The 24,605-nt window shown below is 42.8% G+C and overlaps 1 protein-coding gene across 1 annotated transcript in view; it reads right to left on the bottom strand.

The window, feature by feature from the left end:
- Positions 1-24,605, bottom strand: part of LOC138567897 (SCO-spondin-like) — a 1,036,222-nt gene that overhangs the window by 234,983 nt on the left and 776,634 nt on the right. Inside the window, exons 83-86 of the mRNA XM_069646396.1 lie at positions 23,239-23,459; positions 21,255-21,296; positions 9,064-9,237; positions 4,427-4,636 (exon numbers count right to left, since the gene is read on the bottom strand). Coding sequence (XP_069502497.1) covers positions 4,427-4,636; positions 9,064-9,237; positions 21,255-21,296; positions 23,239-23,459 — 647 coding nt within the window. The remainder of the gene's footprint in view (positions 1-4,426; positions 4,637-9,063; positions 9,238-21,254; positions 21,297-23,238; positions 23,460-24,605) is intronic.

The raw sequence follows: 24,605 nt of genomic DNA, 5'->3' as shown, positions 1-24,605 counted from the left end.
ACAACTAGAGTAGGTCCTTTAACTGAGACCTCGCAACATCTTGAAGGAGTTGGCGACGGTGGATCTCGACCCTCAGCTCCATTAGCTGAAAGTGTAGTACCCATCACAAAACCCCACACTTCTTGTTGCTGTAAGAATGCGTAACTAGGAGCAGATGAGCAATTCCCTCAGATACATAAATTCATGTTTTTGAGTTGGAATACTAGAGGGCATAAGCACTTATTGAATAATTCAAATTGCACTCTAATAAATTTTGACCTAGTGCTTCTACAAGAAACTTGGTTACTGTCACATCCTTCTTAGGACAATCACCATGTTCATCTGGTTCCTGCGTTGAAAGGTCAAAAAGGCAGACCAACGTCTGGCCTTCTAACCATTTCTAATATTTCCACCATGACCAGCTTAGTAGGCTGTCCATCTCCGAATTCTTTTATGCAATCCTCTATCATTTTGATTCAAACACTCAAATTCGCAGTCATTAATCTCTATTGGAATCCTGTTGCGATTTCCACCTCTGCCTTCTTTAAGCACCTCAATTCACTTATGGAAGAGATTGCTTCTACTCCTAATATCGCGCATATTATTTTTCCTGGAGATCTGAACATTCACCTACTTGCACTATCCAAGGAAAAGAATTCTGAACGGGTCACACTGTTGTCTCATTTTGTAGAAACATGGGATTTGATTATGTTGAATGGAGCATTCAAAAGTGACATCCCCCCTTCCCATACGTGGTCAAGTCATTCACATAAAGCAACCATCGACTATGTGTATGTTGATAGAGTGTTATTTGGTCAAATCTCTAAGTTCAATTTTTTGCCCTCTTCATCCAGTGATCACCTGATGCTGTCGGCTGAAATTATGATTCATGCCCAGGCCAAACCACAGCCTCGACAGCAACAGTTGAGAGCTTTGACCATAAACCCTCAGCATAATAGATTGCATTGGTCCAATCTCTCTTTGGAAGCATTTAATCATGATCTAGTGAAGGACCATCATCTCCTCCTAGAGAAGGGATATGTTCCACCGGAATATCACGATAAAATGCACTCATTTGCATCCCCTGGTATATCTAGTGGTAAGATATCCAATAATGCTTGTCCAACCCATTTCTTCGATCAATCTGTTAGACTCAGGAAGTCCCTTTTTCGTAGACAAAAAAGACAGATTCTGCTCCTTCCAGTACACTATCGTGAGTCCACATTACGCAAGTTGAAAGCTGATTAGAAGAATTGGATACATGGTCACAAGGCGGAAATGTATCAAAGGGATGGTGAGCGGTGGCTGTACACGATTCAGGGTAAAAACACCTCTCAGATCTGGAAGTTGATTAATTCAGACACAACGTGTTCTCAGCTATCTTCTCAAATTAATGGAGTGCCGGAAAAAGGTGGGTTGAATATTTTACAAACATCTATGATTTACCACAAACTAGCTCTGATCGGCTGGCACCCAGGCCAACTAACTTTCCTTTTTCTCTGAATTTTGATCGAGAAGATGTGCTGTTCTACATAAATAAGGCCAGCTCTTCCAGAGCTCCTGGACCGGATGGCCTTCCAAACTTTGTTTTAAAACAGCATCCTGAATTGTGGGCGAATATCCTATACACCATCTTTGTTTCCATCCAATCGAAGCAATGCATTCCAACATCCTGGTGTCAAGCTGTAGTAGTACCAATCTATAAAAAAGGCGATTGCACGAATCCGGCAAGCTATCGCCCCATAGCACTTCTTGATGCACCTGGGAAGATTTTTAGCCGCATCATTTTTAGAGATCTTAACATTTGGGCTACTAGTGAAAATCGTCGAGATCCCTTTCAAATGGGTTTTGTTGCGGGTCTTGGCACTGCTATTAATATCATCACGCTTAATGCCATTAAAGCAGCCTATGCGGCAAGACGGCAACCTTTATACTTGGCTTTTGTAGACTTCCGAGTCGTGTTTGACTCTGTGGACCGTCAATTACTTTTCAACAAATTGTTGGGTTTCGGCTGCCCTCCTTCTCTTATCTCACTTATAAACCTTCTTCATACAAATACTACAATGCAGGTCAAATTGGACTTGAGTGGGCTATTATCAGAAACAATTCACATCAAACGTGGCCTTAAACAAGGCTGCATTTTAGCCTCAACTCTGTTTAATCTTTTTATTTTGACTTGGGAGTTGAATTTTTGAAGGTAGCAAATGATGCGCCAAAGCTTGGCAACCAGGTCGTCGTATGGCTTCTCTATGCTGATAACCTGGTTCTTATATCACAAACACCAAGTGGATTATAGACTTTACTCAACCAACTAGAAATCTTCACTATTAAAAATAACCTAACACTCAACTTGGAGAAAACCCAAGTCATGGAATTGGGAAAGAGCAAACTGAAACAAACTAAACATTATGAGTGGTTCCTCCATAATCAAAAACTGGTTCAAGTCAATGACTATAAATATCTAGGTGCCATGTTTAGTAATTCTCTTGCAAATGTAGCATAATTGGCAAACTCTCCACTCTAATATCTCAGACCAAAGTCCTTCAGGCCAAGTTTGGTACATTTTCTTGTGCTCATGTTCTAACCTTTTATCAACAGAAGGTAATCCCCATTATCACCTATGGGGCTGAGACATGGCTCCCACAAAAGCCTTTGTATTGGGATAGAATGGAAGCACAATTTTGGAAAAAAGTACTCAAGCTTCCTAACGTAACGCCAAATGCTCTTTTGCGGTTTGAGTTGGGAAATTTGTCAATACACATCCAAGTATCCTATAAGAGATGTTCTCTTTATCGCAAATGCTTACTGGGTCTTGCTGTAAACAATTTGCTCTCAATATTGGCAAATTATCTTTTGCTCTCTCCACACTTCTTTTCCAGCAAACTGGCGAGCCACTGTCCTCTCTGATCTAGCTGAAGCAAACATCAAGACCTTATAATTAATAATCCATCGAAAGCCAAGCTCAATTGTGTCAACTAGACTGGCATCATACCCAACAGAAATGCTTATTGCTAAGAGATTTCTACAGATCATCCTTTGGTCATAAAAAATTTCGGCATACAGCTGACTACTTACTGAAGTGCCCGTCATACATACTTAGAAGTCAAATCCTAAGATTTCGCATTAATTTATGGCCAACCAATCAAAGAAGGGGTCTAATTCATGTTGATGCCTCGCACAGTCGGTTTTGTAAAATTGATGGAATGGAATAGACACTAAAACACATATTGGTTGTGTGTGTTGCCTTGAGGAAACAAAGGAGAATTGTCCTTTATAAGTTAACCCAAACACATTATCTAATGCAGTCAGATGATGAATTATGGTATGAAATATCTGCCACCCCGAAAATCTCACTGAGAATAGCCACTATGCAATTTTTAAGTGCAGTATCGCCTATAGACTGATTATTTAGTGATCTTATTCTGGGTTATTAGTTGTCATACATCCTTAGGTTGTATTTATATTTTGTGTGTGGTTGGATGATAGAACTGAGATTGTTAAGTATGCTGTTATATTGATTTTTACTCTTCTATCCCTTTTATTCTGAGGGTCTCTCAGTTCATTTGAAAAAAAAATGTTAAGTTGTTATTTGTCTCTTCTGAATGTGTTGTGATGCGATTTGTAAATCTGAAGTTTTATGGGAAAAAAATGTTGTTTTGAAAGGTTAATTTAATTTAACCAACCAAAATAATAAAAAAAAATTAAAAAAAATAGGCTAAACCTCTGCTCCTTAACCCGAACTGACAGTGGTGAGTTTGTATTATTTTTTACATTTTTTGTTGATAATGTGTTATGTTGCTTCATGGGGCCGGTTAAGGCTATTTTTGTTTTTCATTTAAGAGTCATGTAGTTCATATTCTTTTATATTTGATGCATTTGTATTAATCTATTTTATGTGGTGCAGTGCTAAGATTCCTTTAGCCAGGTTTTTGCCTCATTAAATGTTTTTAATAAAATAAATGAATTTACCACCTTCTCTGGCTCAGGACTATATGTTATGTTAGGTTTCGTAGAGGTGAATAACACAACATCTCTGCCTCAGGCTTCTGTGCCACAAAACTTTTATATCAAGTTGTATCCATCCTACTTTTGCATTTGGACTTTACAATCTGATTTAAATGGCACAGAGGAGGAAGGATAGCTCAGGTGCAATGCGTTGTTTTTGGAAGCAAAATTGTGCAGTGCAACCAATTTTCCAATCCTGATCATACGCTTAGAAACCCCTTGCTGGTATTAAGTGCGTTATAAATGAACAATAAAATAAAAAAAATAAAAAATAGCAGATGCTCCTACAACGCTAGGAATGTTTGATCTATTCTATGAAGTACAACAGGCGGTCCTCCATTCTTTTCTCCAGGATTATAATAGATGGTCTGTTGAAAGACTTGCCTTCAATGCACTAGCAATGCATGGCTGGTTTAGTGTGACGTACAGGTAGATGTCCTACCTTTGCAGGCTTGTAGGTTACAGAAGCGCCTCTCCATATTTCCTGTCATGATGTCCTCACACCATACACCGCCTTCTCCTGGCGGGTTGTAGGTGCGCAGGCGGCGCTGTTGTCCGACTCCACAAGCACGAGAACAGTTACTCCATTCCGACCATGGGTTCCAGGAGCAATTATTGCCTCTGCAGTCCTCCCCAAAGCACAATGGGAAATCTGGAAAGAAATAACTGGATTACATAGGGATCCATCAGAGAAGGGAAGGATAGTCAATGAACGGGATGGTACAGAGATCAGGATGCAGGATGTCCTTCCACTCACCTCTGTGGACAGATACAACAGTGTTAGTTCTACTCATGGATCAAATCACAAAAGCAGTTCAATAAGATTCAGGTTTAGAAACATTTCTAAAAATAGTCTAGAAGTGGACATTTATGGCAATGTTGCAACCTAAATCTAAGCACTCCTACTTGAATGAACCCCATTGAATTTAGGATGCATCGATTAAATGCATGTATTTTCGCTTGGGAAGGGGTCATTATCGCAGACTAATGTCCCATCCCCAAATTATGGACAGAGTTGCTAATGACTTCTGCGTGAGTGCTTGGATATGTGGTGCTTAAGTACAAACTTAAGTTTAATAGTTGATTTAGTAGAGGACACGTGGTAGTGAATTAAAATGCGTTTTCCATTTTGTAGTATTTATTTTATTGGATTTAAATGACAAGGTTGTGTTTATTTGGAATACATTCTCATGGTAATCTTGGTTAAACTAGAACCGTTATTGAAATGTTCACACATAAGGAAAAAGCAAGGGATTTCTGCACAGGAAACAGAAAGCGTTGTATCCATGTTTCAGCTTTCACCTTGGGGCAGGAAATTGAAAGTTGATTGTTACGTTGCAGGTGCAGAGGGGAAAAGCTCCTGCCGGAGAAGGAGTGTGTTTTATTGATGTAATGGTGGACAGGCTTTCCTGAAGTATGGCGTCTTAGCTCTGTTGCACAGGCTGTATGGTGTTGGTGACATGTTTGTGTGATCTTGCCTTCTGACTGGAACAGGGTTGTGCAGGTATGTAGTAAATATTGTTTGTAATTGTAGTGCTGATTCATTTTCTGTGTCCCCAAAATGATTTAGCTTCAAAAGTCACAATTCTCGGAATACAGGCAATATCAGTAGTTATTGACTGTATTTCAAGCATTATGATTGGCTGACAGGAATCCAATAATGATTTCCAAGCGCTAATATCAGATTACATTTCTGAATCCTGAATACTATTGTAGATTTCTCTAAGTGCACTGTTTTAGAAATCTGTTGCACCACTATCAACACTGATTTGCTTTTCGAAAAAATGTAAGTCCCATTTTTAATTTGCCCAAAATAAACAAGTAAAACTGTTGACACTTTTAAATCAACTGCTGTTGAACCTCAAATGATCTTTACCAGAAGGATCAGTGGCTAGGTTACCATTTGTAAAATCTTAAATCATTACTATTTTATTTTAAATAAGCACAGGCTAATGAACAAAATGGAAAACCAAGCACTGGGCATTCTATCCCTCAGAAGTTAATACTAAGATTTCTCCAAGAGCAAATTGTTGACTACTTTTCGAATATAATTACTTTTTATTTTATGTTAGATGGAATAGAATCGTTACTATGTGGTGCTTGCTTAAGCTAGTATGTTCTTGTCTTTAGAAGACTTATCGACCAATTAAGACGGTTGGAGATGAGAGTGGCGGACCCCCAGTCGCTATAGCATTCTAGGGCGTAGTTGCTAAGGTATTTTATTTAACCGTGTATGATGTTGGCAACCATTAATGTCTTCTTGATATGGGTGACATGGATTCTCTTTTTTAGGTTTCATAAAACCTCTTCCTCTCTTCAGTTTATTTTCCAGACATCAGTTTATTTTTTTTCCTTGTGGAAATCCCCTGCATTAATCACCATATGCTCTGGTTATTGTTCTGGATATGAGGGCTTGCTGAATCATTTCTAGATAGACTTCTTTCTTCTGGATAGTCTCAAATAGCAGTTCTTGGTTTCAGATCATAGTTCAGTTACGGTCCATGCGTCGGTCTGTACATCCTTTGGGATTGGTTCTTGATCAGATAGCTTTTTTAACAACAACTGACCAAAGACTAATCCCAATGGATGTACGGAACGTTGCACAGACCGCAACTCACAGTGCTGCGCGACTGTTAAAAGCTGCCACCCGATACACTTGCTACCCACACTCTGTACAGCGCTCTGCTGCTCTCGAGCTAGGCCCACGCTTTGAAAAATAAATAAAAATACAAATAAATATTGGCTTGGTTTGATCCAATGTCTATTCCAGACCATTTGCATGAAACATTTATCTTATCCCTACAATGCTTATTGATTCCCAGACCTAGTTTTGACTCAACAGCATAAAATTATTTGAGATTGTTCAATTAGAGTCACTCGTTTGTGTAGTTAAATAAAATTTCATATTTATAACAATCATGTCATGATGTCAGTTTACTGATTAGAGTTCTGCACATACCCGCCCTACTAGTGTGCTGTGGCCTCTTACAAGCCACCCTATGTGGTATGTGTCTTGTTGTCTTACCTGCCCTACTAGGTCAGGTTAAAGACCATCCCTAATTGTGCTCTGCAACAGGTAAGAGTAGAGACCCAGAGGCATCGCATTTGCTGACTGTTCTACAAGTACATATAGTTATGTTAGTGGCCTTCCTGTGGTGCTTGTATCTTCTACCAGCACAAAATAGATGATTGGGGGCCTAGATGTGTTGCATGTATCTAACTGTCCTACATGTGCATAGGGTCGTGCTAGAGGCCTTGTGTGCTGCATGCTCCTCTCTGTTTTATCTGGGCACTTTGACTGAGTAGAGGCATTGCTTTACTGCCTTTACTGCACCTCTCTTAAAATTCTATCTGTGCATCGTATATGTCTCTGTGACGTGTCCATTATAGATGAATTGATGTTGTGCATGCCACACTCATCTGCCTGTCACTCCTGGACATTTTGGCTGTTAAGAGACCTAGACATGGATGAAGCCAGCCTCAAAATCTGGAGGACAGATTTAAAAAGCTGTTCCTCAGTGGAGCCAGCAGGGATCACACAATACCCAATGCCCCTCCAAGTGCATGCATGACCTCTATCAACTGTGCCTTTGCTTTTTACATTCTGGCCTTGGTTGCCCTTAGCTTACATAAGCGGTCTATCTGCTCCCAAATGACCTTAAAAAAATGAGGAAAGAAGGGAAGCCTTGGAGTCAATCTTGATAGGTTACTTCTGCTGGAAATCAAACAGGGTGACTTAATGAGATGGTCTGAGGTTACTACATGTCTCAGCATAGAAAGCACACATGTGCCAGTATCTCAGCAGGAAATGGATTTGATGGGGTCATGTTACATATTGATTGTTACAGTTGGTGGTTTAACCCATCAGGTGGTCTTATCAGGTTTCAAGCTGGGACTTCCAAGTTTTGCATACACATGCAGGCGCACACACACACACACACACACGCACACGCACACCACATGTGCAAACACTCTAATAGCAACAGGTCTTCCTCTGAGAGCAAGAAGCAGAACATTATTTTCTTTCATACCTTCTTGAACTTCATGTGCCTTCTTTTGGACCGTTGCATACTCGTCCATATCAGTTGTGAGGAAATTTAGTTTCTACCAAGAGATGCTGATCATTGGGGGGTATGGGCCATCTAAAAGATGAGCATATTGGGCTCCACCTGCAGATTAATTGATATGGGCAGGGAGGGCTTCTGTCTTTTGCTACTGTATAATTGCTGCTGCCTGTTAATGGCTGTTTAAGCACTCTTCACTTGGTGCAGTGGCCCTTTTCACTCAGATTCCTTACCGGCAAAATCCTTGCAGAAGGGTGCCTGCAGTCGGCAATTTCCTCAATTTTCTCGGGTCACTAGGCCTATATATTCAAAATGAGTCTAACTGCTCTATTTTTCTGCTGGGTGCTTCATGACACCCAGCGGTGCTGCTTGGGTCTGTGTGTCCTAAGTGTGCATTGAATCATGGTAGGAGTGTGCAGTTCTGTGTGCATGTCAGAGTTCTACTTGGGTACCCTGGATAATTTGAGTTTCTGCTCTTCTCTCCTGCCTTGCCATCCAATCTGTGCATTGGGTAGAGTAATTGGCACTAGTACTGACCATGTGCCTGCTTGCTATGTCTGTGTGCTGAAGCTTGGTAGAGGCCTTTCTGTGCTGCATTTGTCTGTCTCTGCCCTTCCTGTGAACTCTTCTACAATAAATGTGTCTGTTTGTCCTTGGTTATGTTCCAGATCCAGGTGTGCTACTAGTGCCTGACTTTCCCGCATAACTACTGGGACCATCACCTGAAGGCCAAGGTTGCCTGCAATTAAAGCAATGAATCAAGGACTTAGAGAGTGAGTGAGTGAGTGAGTGAGTGAGTGAGTGAGTGAGTGAGTGAGTGAGTGAGCGAGCGAGTGAGTGAGCGAGTGAGTGAGACGGTAATACATGAATGAAGAAATCTCTTTAATGCAGGTCTGAGAACAAAATCCCCTTACATGTTTCCTGTTGTTAAAGAAGGGAACCCACTAACAATATAGAAAAGTTGAGGTTTTTTTTTGTTTAATAATATGTGGTAGTTTGCCTTGCCGGCTTGTGCTCTTACCTTTGCATTGTGGCAAGTTGCATGCCTGCTCCTGGAAGGACTCCCCTGTGCAGTTCATTCCTCCGCCACATAAGCGTGCCCGTGTTTTCAGTGCAGGGAACTCAGCATCCGTGCAGGTCTTGGAGCAGGGTGACCAGGACGACCAGGGGCCAAACCCTTCTTCAGAACCTGAAAAGACCACAGTGATTTGGGGCACATCATATGCATTTTGACTTCTGCCTAATAGCCTTCCCTTGAGAAATCCAACCACTACCCACAAATGTCCTTCATAAAGGAGCAAAAGATATAGGACGGTGGCTAGGTCACTATCAACAAGAGAGACATATTCCCTGGAGGGGTGCCAAGTGACATTTGACAGACAACTGGAGCAAAACTTAAATTGTCAATGTTAGCAGTCAGAACCCTGAGGTGAAAGGCACCCTATCAATCAGAGCTGTGCCTCTACTATTTTATATTGTGTGTGAATCCTCACATTATCCTTGTGTCCCTTTTTCAGCACCTCCACTGTCTCCATGGATTAGCATTGAAATTAGGTTTAAAAGGGGGGTGGGGCGGATAGGAGAGAAGCATACACAGTATGTATTGCCTCCTCTTTTCTCAACACCACTACCCCTAACAGAAAATGCACAGCCTCCTGCCCGGCACTGCCACATCCCTCATGTTTGTCCTGCCGTAAAACAATCAGTGGGCCTCATTACGAGGTTGGAGGCTACCTTGACCCGGTAATTGCCCTTTCGAGGGTTCCGGGGCCGGTACATCCCCATTCCCACCTGAGCCCGATAGGGCTCAATGGGAATGGGGAGGGTGGTAGCACCGGTACCATTAATAACGGTACCGGTGCTACCATCATGTTCTACTCGCGGGTGCCAGTACAGCCACCAGGTCAGACCAGTGGATGCAAGGTCACCCGCGAGCAGAACTCCTAGTATGGCGGTACGGTAGCAACGGTGCCGGTAGCGATACCGGCACCGTTGTTGCCTTACCGCCATACTTGTGATGAGGCCCAGTGTCTGCATCCTGCCATCATCCCCACCTCCCCCATCTTTGTGCTCCCACCAAACCAACATAATTCCTGGTTTCCATTTACTCTCCCCCTTCCCCCGAGTTTTGTCTCTCTCCCCAAAATAAAGCACATTGTTCCTTGCATCCAGGCACCCACCACCATCTTCTTTAGTTTAGGGTCTTCCGTGGTGTGATGGGGCCAGTGTCAGCGCGTGATTCTCGGGTCTGTAAAACTAATAGGCTGATGGCGCATACACTGTGAGAGAGTCCCAACTCATGGATTTAGGAAGGTCACTGGGCATTCCCTACTTTCCCGGCTGTAGGGAAAAGGCAGATACAATGCTGGCCTCCATAGAAATATTTATAAGCACTTTGCTTTTTAACCTGCTTGTTGTCACAGACTTGTGTAATCTTTATTACGTGATGTTTCAATATTATTAACGCATTGGCACTTTAGCTTGAATTTACTTATAATAGCATTTATAACAAAGCGCTTTTACTTTCCCATAGAACTATACTGTTATACCGTTTTATTGTTTTTTGATATCGGTTAAATGTAGATGGCTGCATTGGAACTTCGAATGTGAATACTATTCCAAAATGGCGCTTCCATTTGTACTAATATAGCAGTAACACACATATCCCGTGACATGTGTTGAATTGGAAGGGAAGTAGAAGGTTCTTTTTTCAATATATATACATATTTATAAACACAGAATTTAAAATTGAATGGCTACAATAGCCTGGTGAAGTCCTGTTGAGGATGGACCGTGTCGCTAACCTGTAAAAACATGTTTGTAGGTTTTATCACGTTCATGGCTGTATTGCAAACTGAGATGCTGGACTTTTATTTATCTGTCCAATAAATTGCACTTTTTTCTGCAATAACGCATCTTAAAATCAAACGTGTGCCCGGGTATGTTTTCTGGATCCAATTGTTGCACAAGAGCTTGATATTCATTATTTGGGTCCACATTACATATGTTCGCTTATATTGTAGGTTTTGTCAAGTGACGACCCAGAGGGAGACACTGAAACACTTGATGACTGGTTGTGCTTCCTTGTGGGGGAAAAGTGGGTAGGCCTTCAGGAAACAACTGGAGTGTCTTCAGGGTATAGATCCAGACACTTTGTGGGAGCTATGTTTGACTGGCCGAACTACCGACATGTGATAGCGGTTGTGAACATTGTACATTTTTGGAATCTCTGATACTGCGTGTGTTTGTGGGATAGAGTCTTAATAATTTGAGGAGTTTTTGCATACATTTTATCTTATATTAAGTGTATTTGCTCTTGTGCTTTTCTCTTTTGTTTTAGGTTTGTTGTTTGAAAATTGTTTTCGATGTAATGTTAAAGGTTATTGTTATTTAACCAATACAAAAATAAAAAAAAAATATATATATTCACTGAAAAAAACTTTAGTTAAGGAATAAGTAAGGTCGGTTAACTACTGTCCCTTAACTACAGTCTTTTCAGTGAATTTCAAGGGTTTTGTTATACAATAGTTTATTCAAGGGTCACTAGCCATGGCCTTTGGCCATGGCCACTGTACATATTGCATCAATAGGTTTCTTTGGGGCACACTACCCTTGCCCTTCGGCCGTGGCCACTGGACATGTTGCACTAATAGGTTTCTTTGGGCCCAGTAGGAATAATATTTCTTTTTTTTTCACTCTCTTCGATTCCTGCAGTATTCCCCGATATTCCAGCGATAATGGCAATGAACTGTAGATACAGCAGCTATGAACTACTCATACCTGCGGTATTCTCCCGGTATTCCTGTGATAATGCAAAAACGGTCAAAAACAAAAAAAAACACTTCCCTGCCCTCACAGTCACTCACAAAGTGCCCCCTCCACCTTCGATGTTCCCCCTCAATTCATTTTTCCCTCTCCCATTACCCTCTTTCACTCTTTGCTTCGTGTGACGTATTTTATTTTCAAAGCACATTCTGCATTACTACCAGGGGAATCTCACGAGATTCCCGGTATTCGACGGATAATCCTAAAATCTTTGAACTGTAACTAGCTCTGCAGAACACCCAACTCTTCAATTTCCCATGGTATCCTCTTCCCCCTCTCTACCTTTAGCCTGATGTAATGTCATCCTTTTTCCCTCTTTCAAAAAGCTTTTTTTGCACTTTAGTTTTTTGCATCCCCCCAGTATAAAAGCCTCTGTGCTGCAAAGCCACATGGGGATATGGCTATATTTTTGGGAGAAGGGGGTACCATCTTTCCCGCCAAATTTTTTAAAACCTACTGGATGGGATAACCCCTAACCTGTCCCGGAAATTAAGTCAAGACTTTATGCCTAAGTTGTTTCTTATTTGGTCAAATTCTGTCCAGCGGTTAACCGGTTCGGCTTGATAAAATGTGGACTATTTCTCAACGGGAAAATGATCAACCAAAAACAACTTTTTCTGCTTTCTTAATCACGTTTTCCTTTCTTAACAAATCATTCGTATAACTTCCAGTCTGGGGGGTATCTGTGACAAACTTTTGTTTGAAAGATGTCATCCAAATCCGTCCACCAAGTCAAAATCTATTAGCAATAGACTACTCGGATTTCCTGTCTCATGTCACTCACCTTATCTATAGGGCGTCTATCACCATCCTATAATATATGTATGTATATATATATATAATGTTGATCCAGAAGAAAACCACAAGTCGATACCTTAATTAGGCTAAAAAAGTCATTTATTTTGCATATTTGCAAGCTTTAGTGAAATGTCTCCACTTCCTCAGGCAGAGATGAAATTAAGCATTTGAACAAATTACAGCATTACAGCTTACATAGCCCCTGCTGCAGAAACCCTGTTATCTGTGCATGTCTGCACTTGATTTGCTACTGCAAATCGTTAGCCTTATTAGGGTATTGACTCATTGTTTTCTTCTGGAACAACATTCTATTAAACCATTGGCTAACACGTTGCAAGCAAACTGAACTGTATTACAGGGCCTGCGGCAGCAGCCTTCTAGTTATGGTTAAGTTGCTCAACTCATAGAAAGAGCACTTGTTGGGCAACTTAGAACTTTGCCCCCAGACAAATCCTCACCAGAGTTTGCAAAAAAAACGCATGTGAACCCCTCGGAATGATTCGACAAAGTTTGGTGCAGCTTCGTCAAGAGGGGGCAAAGTTATAGGGGGGTCCGGAAATGTGTGGAAATCCTCATAGACGCAATGGAAAAAAAGGAGCTTGCGCCTTCAGCCAAAACCGCTGGATGTATTCTCACCAAATTTGCGCTCGGACTGGCGGCTTGGTCCTGAAAGCGTGCTTTTATAAATTTGGTGTAAATGCATCTAGTAGTTTTTTACAAAATGGACAAAAAGTAGGTAAAAAAAATAGTGATATCTGGGTCTATTCCGCAGACTCTTTTCCCGATTCAGGGTCCACGGACATACCTGGGCCAATCAGGAGGTGGCGTGATGTCTGTGGACATCATACGCGCCCACTGGTTGAATGCTCAAAAGCGTGAGGTGGGTCATCATTTTTTAAATAGTCACCATGTTTGATCCGCAGACAGCCACCTGGGTCCGTGGATAGTTTGGTGAGGAAAAAGTCAGGAAAACACATTTGGTGTTATTTGGTTCCCAAAAGAGGGGCTGGAAAGGGTGGGAGAATGGAATATAGTTAATAGGGAGCTGTTTTTATAGGTGAAAAAAGATGTATGGGGGTGCCACTGAGTCCGGAGACATCGCCGCTGACCACGGGCGGTGAATCGAGAATAAGTCTAGAAACACATTTGGAGTTATGTGGTGGCCGAAAGAGGGTTTGGAAAGGGTGGTGGAGTACAATAAAGTTGAAATAGAGCTGTTTTTACAGGTGAGAAAAAGGTGTTGCCGCTGAGTCTGCAATCTATTTTAGAGTCTGCAGACATCATTTGGATGGCAAGGGGTCTGGGTAAGTCATGTTATTTGAAGGTGTATTATAATTGCTTGTTATATGGTTTAATTACATTATGGTGGTTGTAGCCACTGGCGAAACATAATATAGTTATATGTGTGTAGTAATTATAGATACTGCAGGGGGAGTATACAGTGGTTGTAATATGATGGAATGATATAATTGAAGTATATATGGTATTTATGATAGTAGGACAATTGAGGACACTGCTACTTGATGTCTCCTATGCCTTTCACACGGTCAACAATTCTATCCTCTTTAAACTGTTACATGATACCTTTAGCATCATGGACTAGGCACTGACTGGACTAGCCGATCTGTTTTCCTCACTAACCGCGCTGACCAGCTGCAACTGGGCCGTTACTACTCCACCACCTCGCTGTCTACCTGCAGAGCATCTCAGGGTTCTTACCTTATCTTAAATGAACTTTTAAAGCTCACATCCGCTCGAAGGCATCTTGGTGCTGGGCAAGGATACATTCAAGAATCCGAGTCCCTACTAGAATCAATCAAGGAAAAAGAAAGGTCATCAAAGACTGACAAAAGGATAAATGTTCAGCCGTTCCCCAAAGATAGAATGTGAGGGAATTCCACTACCTTGCGGCGGCAACAGAGAAGGCACATCCACGAACCCGACAGAGCCGCACCTGAGGTACTGAAATAGTGCAGGACTCTAGAGAGCAAAGTGGGCAATTGGGAAGGTAGGGTCAAAACGTGCACTGCAAATACTCAGCCCCTAGGCCATTAAAGGCCCAATGCACAATGCACATGGATTTAAACTGAACCCTCTGTGCAACAGGCAGCAAATGCAACTGCCGTAAGGCAGATGAAATAGGCATGCATTAAGGAGTGTGAACCACCAGCCTCGCTGTCACATTTTGCAATACTTGGAGGCGATGAACTAAATAGAGTGGCTGAGCCAAATACAAAGAGTTACAATAGTCTAGCACACTAAGCACCAGTGCAGCAACCAACCAGTAGAGCATGAAACTGAACAGGGAGAAAGCCCAGTACCCTATGCAGAACTCTAAGCTTATAGTGCCCAGACTGGCATACAGCAGCCACCTGAGCCTCCAAGGACAAGAGGAGGATTGTTCACCACAGAAACCTGAATTGGAAACAAACCAAGAGAAGAAGGCCCAAGAGAAGGAGTCCAAAGAGAAGAAGCAGAAGGGGGGCCTATCACCAGGACGTCAGACTTGTCCCCGTTCAATGTAAGCCAGTTGTAGCCCATCCAACAACCCACGTCCTCCAAGCACCTCGGTAGCTGAGACGCTGAATCAGGTTGGGATAGATCAAGCCGCAGAATGATCTGGGTACCATCAGCATAGGAGTAGGATCAGGGGCAGTGGGAAGGGATGACCTCAATGACAGGTTGGATGTACACGTTGAACAGGGTAGGGGACAAGGCCGAACCCTGGTGGACCCCACAAGACAGAGGAACAGCTACAGAATGAAAAAGGAGGAAGAGAGATTTTGTTCAAGATCACCCAGAAAAGCTTGAAACCAAGATAATGCCTGTTCAGTTATCCCTGCCTCTGCAATATGGGCAAGCAAGATGGAGTGGTTGACAGTGTCGAAAGCAGCCGATAAACCTAATAATATCAAAGCTCCCACTCCACCCTGATCAGAGATAAGTGAAAGGTCATCCACAACAGAGACCAGCACACTCTCTCTGCACCGGCTAGGACGGAAACCAGACTGGAAAGGATCAAAGAAACTAGAAGATTCAAGAAAAGAACTAAGAAGAGGAGAAATAAGAGACTACAATAACTTCATAAAGAAAGGTAATAAAGAAATTGAACAGAAATTAACAGGACAGAAATGATCCAGTGAAGGTTTTTTTAAAAGAGGATCACCAGTGCATATTTCAAATCTGAGGGGATAAGCCCTGACTGGCAGCAAAGATTGATAGCCTGGGACACCCATAGGGAAATAGTTGCAATAATGCCCTTGCACACAGCTAATGGGACAGAATCCAAGGGAGAGGCAGATTTGAGCAAAAGGGTTGCCCTTATTATATCTTCCGAAGAAAAAGAGGGGAATGAGGACCACCTACTCAGTGGGACACCCTAGGCATGACATATCCATTGGGCCCCAAACCCGACGACACAATCATTTTGAGAGTGCCCACCTTTTTTTCACCGAAGAAGCTTGACAAAGAATCATACAACTTCTGCGAGGGAGCAACCCCTGCCTGTGTTGTGACAGGAGAGGATAAAGAGTGCACAAGTTTGAATATTTCTCCAGGCCGTTTAACGATCAGATCTCCACCCTGCCTGAATAGAAGCTGCTCGTAGCAGCCATAATATCCTTTTGAAACAAGGTGGTAGCCTGAAGCAGAAGCACAGGATCACACTGAAGATAGGAGCCTGTCCACATTCGATCAGCCTGCCGGCGCTTAAGCCGTAGGAGCTTTAGAGCATCGTCAAACAACAGCTCAGACTGGCGGGCTCGCTGTCTGCACAGTCTAACAGGTGCAAAGAAATCGTCCGTCTCAGTGAATACTTGCGCCAGAGACACCAAGTCCACCGCTGAAAGGGCCAAACACCCTGACACAATAGTCTGGGCCACACTGGCTGTGTCAGCAGAACGCCAACAACGCTTCCACACTTTGGGTTTGGAACAGACCTCAGGAATGGCCCCAGCCATTGTAGAAAAAGGTATCACAAAATGGTCCAACCGAAAAACCAAAACCAAAGTGGGTAAAGAAATGATATGATCAAGTGTGTTTCTCAACCGATGGGTAGGGTCAGACACAAGCTATTGTAGCTCAAAGTCCCTCATCCCAGGCACAAATCGCACAATAGGCTGATCTATTCCAGAATTTATTTTCAAGTTAACATCCCCAACTATCACCAATTTATTAAATTTAAGTCAAAGCTAAACCACAAAATTTAAGAAGGCATAAAAAAAGGCAGAATCATAATAAGTGTGGCAATAAAACATTAAAACATAACACAAACAAGACGATGTGATTGATAAACGGACTAGTAGAGCCTCCATTCTAATCCCATGTTCACGGAATTTTGCATGCAGACAGAGAAGACGTATAGGCAAAACCCAGCCCACCACCAGAAGTGGGGTAGGGGCGGTCCATCCGAGTTATGCTGTAAGATGGTGGGAGTTCCTGCGCTACTACAGGGCCAGAATGGTCGCGCAGCCAGGTCTCCGTAAAGCTGGCAATGTCCGGTGAATAATCATCCAATGAATCATAGCATGCTAAAGCATGCGCCACTAGAGAGTGGGCGTTAATGAATAATCAGGAGAGATTGCCAGAATAATCAATGTTCTTGCCCACCAAAGATTTTCTTGTAAAGCCTGCAGGCCATACTGTATTCGCCAGCGGCGTATCCTTCAACCGCCACTCACAGAACATTACCTGTGGGCTGATGCTCAATCCTACAGCCTGTAGACCCGGCCACAATTCTCCCGCATCACGGATGAGCACAGACGGGCTTGACTTTGGCACGATTTCAACCCGCAAGGCCCTCACCCGCTCCGCTTGTTTGCTGCATCTCTGTGTCAGTGTCTGACTATGGAGGCACATTGTATTGGCCTAGGAGAGCAAAGATAGGCCAGAAAGTGTGTCTTGTTCGGGGGTAGGCAGAGGAGGTGATCAGGGAAGCCAGGCAACTTCCAGACCAAGTAGGCGTCTACAAGGAACCAAATATTTAAAAAGTGAAACACAAAGTAACTGAACACAATAAAGAAATTAAAGTAAATTAAATTAAATTAAATTAATGCCATCCAGTCACCTGCCCACTCGTAGAAACTAGCTAAAATGAATCGAACAAATGAAATGAAACAATCATTTTAAAAACCAAGTAGGCTGATAATTCAAGTTAGGCACGCAGCTGATGGCCGTACCTGCATGCAGCAGAAGAGGCACGCAATCACTATGAAGACTCCTGAGTGCCTAGCCCCACCCACTGCTCTGAAGAGAGCAAAGACAGACTGCAAAGTGTGTTTTGTTTGGGGGTTAGGCAGAGGAGGCAACCAGGGAAGCTAGGCAACTTCCAGACAGAGTAGCGGTCTACAAGGAACTAAACATTTCAAAAGTGAAACGCAAATTTATCCTATCTTTGTGGCACTTCAATATCTATTTCGTCCCTCTGGCTCACCTGATGCCCTTCTTCTTTTCTCATTTCAAATGTTATGTTAATGACACACAGCTTTCCTTAAACTTCCCTCACAATTTCTTCTCGTTTTTTATCCCTAAATGTGTGACCACCATCGAAGCATTGTGTGTGGCTAACAATCTCTATCTCAATGCCAGTACGACAGAGATCTTTCTTATTGTGGCACCCGGGCCCTGTTTTTCTCTTACCCTGTGGCCACCCTATTTGGGACCTCTACTCACACCATCCTGTGAGTATAAAAACCTTGGGGTCATCATTAAGTCCCCTCTCTCCTTTACTACTTTTTGAGCTTGTAAAAGAAAGCCCACTTTCAGCTTCACCTCCTTACAGGCATTCTACCGTTCCTCACCTTCCCCCCCAGAAGCTCAACGTCTCTAGTGCCCTGATTCTCTGTAGAGTTTACAGTGTAGAGTTTGTTTAACTGATTGGTGGATAGATTTGTGACTTTTCTTTTTGAAAGCAGGCAATGAGGGAGTGTTACAAACATAACAGTAACAATGGTAGAAGGGTTGTTTTGTGCGATGGTGTGCACGTGCAATCCAGGGTTTGATAATGTTGCATGGCCTGGAGGGGGGACTGCAGAGACCGCAGATAGTCATGAAGGTCCATGGATCATGGCCCTTATTGTATGCTAGAGAAAAGTATTTTGGACAGAAAATTGTTTCTGTGCTTTTTGCTTTTTCTCTAGTATACAATTGTCGCTTATTCCCATTAGCATAGTAGAAAATGCTAATGGGAATGTTGGATAATCTTATTCAGTCTAACTACTTTACCGAAAAATGTAAAGTAGACAGAGTCTATAAGCTTATTATTTTACTTCTATTTTCTTTTACTGTGAAAGGTGGTTCCTAAAGGAACCTTTTTTTTGTTGTTATTTGATTATTTTTTTTGTAGGAGCGGCCAGGAAGTAAGGTGGGGAGGGAAATGAGGGAAGGGCACCAACCACAGATATGGAGGGGCAGGTGCATAAGGGAAGATGTTAGGTGTGCGTCAAATCTAAGGCGCAGGGGCAGAGTTGCTCATGCTCCTTGATTACAGCCTCGAAAGCACTTAGAAACTGCTCTCCCTGCAGAGTGGTGTGTTGCAGTATATACAAAGTACTGTTGTCTTGGAAAGATATTGCTAAACAGCCTCTTGTATGGCTTGCAAGGTAGCTGGTGGGATTTTTTGTGCCACAGGAGTAGCCTATGTGGTGGCAGTATTGGTTGAGGAAGATGAGGTAGAGGAAGATAGCGTATTACTTATAGAGAAAGGAACAGCCTTTCTCAGAGCATCCCTGTGGTTGGATTTGGTGTGGCGGCGCATGGATGTGATCCCGTAGAACTGCCAGGTTGTCCACGACTGAGTACAATGCACTCAGGGCATTTTACCTTATTAGCCTTAGCCTTCGGTACACTCCCAACAGTTGTAAAGAACCGCCACACCCATGATTCTCTATGGGTGCTGGAGGTAGGCATTTCCTATATCTCATCTTCCTTTCCTCTTGATTCTTTTCTGCATCATTGCGCTTTTTCCGTTGTCTAGACCCTACAGCTGGTGGTGGTGGTGTTGCACTGCACCATGCACTTCTAACACTAACACTAATACCCAGGCCATTAAAGACAAAGAGCTGTGGCGTTTTGGACTACTCCCTTGCTTCCTTGCTTCCTGCCTTCTCAGACACTCTGAAGCCTCAGTCGGGAATGGAAAGGATTCCCGCCAAAGACACAACTTCAACCCAGGTCTTTCCCATCTAGAATGGCAGAAAAAGACCTTATAAACAACAAAGAAATGAGAAATGGCAAAAATAAATGGCGCCCAACATTCTACTGGAATGGCGATCCTCATGTGCATTACCGCGGCTGATTTGACAGCCTGCGAGTAATAATAACTAAATGTCATGAATGTAGTTTTACTGCCACCAGCCATTCAAGTTAATTTGCAATTGTAACATAAATGTTACCAGGTAAGTAAGAAGGGGGATACAGTGTATCTCCCCAGCACTCCACATAAGGTGGGGTGTGCTGGCTCACTATATAGGGGATGTAACTCCGACTTTACCCCTTGATAACAGTAGTTTGCCCAAGTATATTCAAGAGAAATTACAAAGGGGCACCGAGCCTAGGCCCAACAGCTATAGGGAACTATAAATCCAAACACACACTATGGAGAGAGATAAAAAGGTCACCCATAAAAAGAGTAAAAGATAAGGTAAGAGGGAAAAAGATCCCCACTCACCTAGGAACAAGGAAAAATAATTACTGAGTCCAAGCAACAAGTTCTGGTGTTGACATTTATGAAAATCTAACCTAACAATACACTACCTAAGGCACTTGGGCCAGAAGGATGTTACCAGGGGGCAGAATCATTAGGAGAGGAAATGTCCATCAAGGACATTCATCCTAACCAGCAAAGCGGAGGGCAAGAAGCAACAAAAGAACCCTGGATGGGATTCTATCAGGACAGCAGGGAAGCAAGGAGAAAGTTAAATATCACCTTTAAAGCCTGTAGAAGGCCTGATATTTCCTTTGAAATATGATGTGCAGACCTGCCTATCTTTTACAAAGAGCCATAATCATCATTACCACCTGGTGGCCATTTAATCAGTGGCCATCTTGGTGTGGGATTGGTCCATTCTTTGGCCCTCCTTTTTCTCTTTGGCAAGGGTGTATAAAGTGAACAAAAGATCCTCAAACCATCACTGCTAATACTATTGTACACCTCTGAAGGTGTCATTAGTATTTTTGGGGTAACGCTGTTTCCACATCAATTGGCCTTGGCTTTGGCTCAGAAAATAAATGGGGAACGAGCAATAATTATATCTCCCTTTGTCTTGAATTAATTATAATTGTCGTTATGGAGTCACTGCTGTAAGGGACCCTGGTGACAGCTTTTAAGGGCACAATTTTGATCAACAATGCAATACAACTATTCTTTTAGTGGTAGCAATTGAAGAGCATTTTTAATATCAACTGTGACAGCAATTGCTTGCAGAACTAATTCTAAAGACGAAAGTATTGCATTTCATAAAGGGAGGTTTGGCATCTGATTAGTTTTCCCAAGAACGGGAGGAATTAATTCGTGTGAGTGTGGGGGGGGGGATTTACACAGTGGATCAGGGAGAGAGAACCGGGTATATCACTTGTCGTCATTACCTGGAATGCCAGTCGGTGGCTCCTCTGTGGGACCAGCATCTCCTAAAAATTGAAAAAGAAACATTTAATCAGCATGATCTAAATGCAAACAAAAGAAGAACTGTGAGGTCTGTGAACATAATGTGATAATAATATAGATATGCTGGAGTCGAAGCAAAGCTTCACGTAACTGTTAGTTAGTACGCGACGCACTAGACACACCCAGCACCGGTGACTAGGTATACACGTTTTCATAAATGAGCACCATTTCTTTGTTTCTATCTTTTCAAGCCAAAGCTTAGATTAGAACTATTGAAGGAAACAAATGTGAAGTCCTGTGCAAAAAATTGGCATAAGCACATTTTCCCTATGTGGTTGGGGAGTAAACCACACATCCTATCGGAGAGTGTGTGAACGACCATGAGTACGTATTTCCTTCTGTACTTTGGATGCCGCCTTTCCAAATGTTTACTTAAGGTATACACTGTAATTTAGGGGCTCATGAATCCGGGAGCAATCGTACAAGCAGGCGACATTTTGAATTCCACCTATTTTTACCACCTACCTCATGAAGGGCACAGAGGTATGTTCTGCATATATTAAATACTGCATGATTATGTGGTTGGACTCAACAACACCAATGTTTACCTCCACCCAAAAGATTGAGCTAAAAATGGGACAAGCCCCTGAGCATGGGACAGACGTTTCCCTCATGTGAAGGTAGGCGCTGCAGCAGTCCTACACAGAAGAGATCATTTGTATACAGGGATCCCCTTGAGGGTGTGAAACACTGGGCATCACTGGTGCCCACCTTCACAACCCCTGTGTAATGTAAAGGATATTGACCCTTCTGTTGATTACTCCATTTGGGACAGTATTGGTATTATATGCCATTGTAGCCACATGTAGTATTTCTGAAAATCTGCATGTTTTCCTGTAGGTAGGGCAGTAAAGTTGGACCACATTATGAGTTTGGCGGTGTGACCAAAAACGGTAGTAATGTAGTGGTAACAGAGTTATCGCTGCATTCATGCTGCATTAACGCATAGCTAAGCTTTGGGTTTGGAGGGAAGGTGGAGGAAACACCCCCATCAGCCTGCTGGAGGTAATTCCTCTGCCTTACTGCCCAAAAACGGCAGAATAGATGAAATTACCACCGCAGTAATTCCACCAAAATCCCCATGGGAGTTCTATGGACTCCAATAAATAGGACAAACACCATCTACCACCGCTTGTAATCCGGCTGTAATTCCACGATTAACTGGTAGTGAGGCCCATAGTGTGTAGACCCCCGGTTCTCCATGTGGTAACGAAAACTGCTGAATGCAGGAGCAAAGTAACAACATCTGCATAACTTGTAATCTGCCCCTTAATAATATCTGCTATTACAATAGCATTACAAAAAAGAATATGTTTAAAAACATTTTATTTTAGTTCACAAAATATATTGCAGTTTATGGACTATCTTGTAGAAAGGGTGGTTAAACATGAGTTTTTGGGTGAATTAAATAAATATTTACAAGTACGCATTCCTGGTTTATGGTAACTTAACACCCATTTTGGGACCCAAAGTTGAACCCACCACAAAATAACTTGTCGGAAGGGTGCACTTGCTCTTGGAAAGATTTCTTCAGTATGTAATTGCCATTGCCCAACATGCGACAAACTGCCTCAGAAATAGTGGCCTTTCAGAGATGAATTTGACGTGTGGCTAGCAGACCTACCATCTTTCTAGAGGCACTAGGAACAGGAAGTCTTGTGAATGTATAGTACATTTACTGCAGAGGTCTACCACAACAAAATCTGCTGTGTAGGAAATGGTGTGTGCTATAATTTAGGCTTAGTTTAGTTTAGAGGAGCTTACATTAACAACATTCTCTCGTGATCATTATCATTTGTGATAGAGTTTTAAAGAATTTAACCCATATATTCCTCATGGTGTATAGCAATGTAGATGTGCGCGTACAGAGGTGAATGTGTGATTTGTGAGTAGGGGTTCTTTTACCATCACATTCTAGCGTCTGACAGTACTTGATGTCCATTCGTGGGCCAAGGCAGTCTTTGCCCCCGTTGGCCAGTGGCGGGTTGGTGCAGTCGCGTGACCTGGTCATGTTGCCGAGCCCCCCACAGGTACGTGAGCAGGGGCTCCACGGAGTCCATGCTGTGAACCCCCCGTCCACAGTGCACTGCGCGAAGGAGCAGTTCAGCTGGCCATTGTAGCAAGCACTAGAAGGGAACCAAGAGGAGTAGAGAGGACTTAAACAAAGCACTACTTATCTCGTCATCATCATTACTATCCTCTAACTGCAGGAATAGGGCAACTGGCATCAATTCATAGTCAAAGTAACATTATGGGGCATTATAACAACTAAACATAGTTTAAATAACTAAACATATTGATTATCAGCAAAATTAATAGAAATGATTCATGCAACACAGCAACTGTGACGTTCAATGCCAGGTCGATCTGACAGCATGTGTCTTTCACAAAGTGCTCAAAAGATTAACACCTGCGGCAGTCCTAAGGACTAGGTCCAGCTAAGAATGAGATGGTGTGCCCTGCCAGGATCTGTGGCAAGACAATGCTGACATGACACCCTATTACCAGCAGGAGGAGCATTTGAATCCTGCTTGAGTGTTCCATCTTGCAAGTAGATTCTGCTATGATGTGCAGATCTACAATATGAAGGAAGAACACTAGTTTCAAGACTTGGGCCTCGACGCTTAATGAGGCCTCTGAAAGGCTCCAAATGCACCAATGCATTTCAATCATTGGGCCTCATTACGACCCTGGCGCTAATGGGTTACCAGTGCCATAAAAGGCTGCAGCGCCGTTAACCCATTAGCGCCTGATTACGAGGTCCCTTTGCGGGACCCAACCTTAATGGCTGGTTTTACCTTGGTGCTAAGTACAGTACCGCAATTTGCGGTACCGTACTTAGTGCCTTCCCCATTCCCATTGAGCCCTATGGGGCAAAAATGGGAATGGGGAAGGGGGAATTACTGCCCCGCCAACCTTGTAATGGGGTGGTAATTCCCCCTTCCTCCATGGCGGAGTCGGTAAGTTACCGGCATGGACCATGGTGCTATTAGCACCATGGTCCTCCGCCTGGGTCATAATGAGGCCCATAGTGTTCAGCACAGGTAGTTCGAAGTGTGCTTGAACAAAGTTATTTGCCAATAGTGCTAGCAGTGAGAATTTGAAGGGGCCTGATTCTTGGCCGGTCTTTCCCCAACATTATTGCAAGAAACACCTGGCACCGTACAGTATGCTGAATGTTCTGACAGGGTGCCCACCACCCTACTCTCAGACTGGAACAAAAACAGTGAGCCGATTTTTGCAATAGACCAGAAACGGTACCACAGACTCTT

Source organism: Ambystoma mexicanum, chromosome 2p (genome assembly GCF_040938575.1).
Source record: "Ambystoma mexicanum isolate Mex_15411 chromosome 2p, UKY_AmexF1_1, whole genome shotgun sequence".
In the NCBI taxonomy this organism is placed as follows: Eukaryota; Metazoa; Chordata; class Amphibia; order Caudata; family Ambystomatidae; genus Ambystoma; species Ambystoma mexicanum.
Note: the sequence above shows the minus strand (reverse complement) of the source record. Positions and strands in the feature narration are given on the sequence as shown.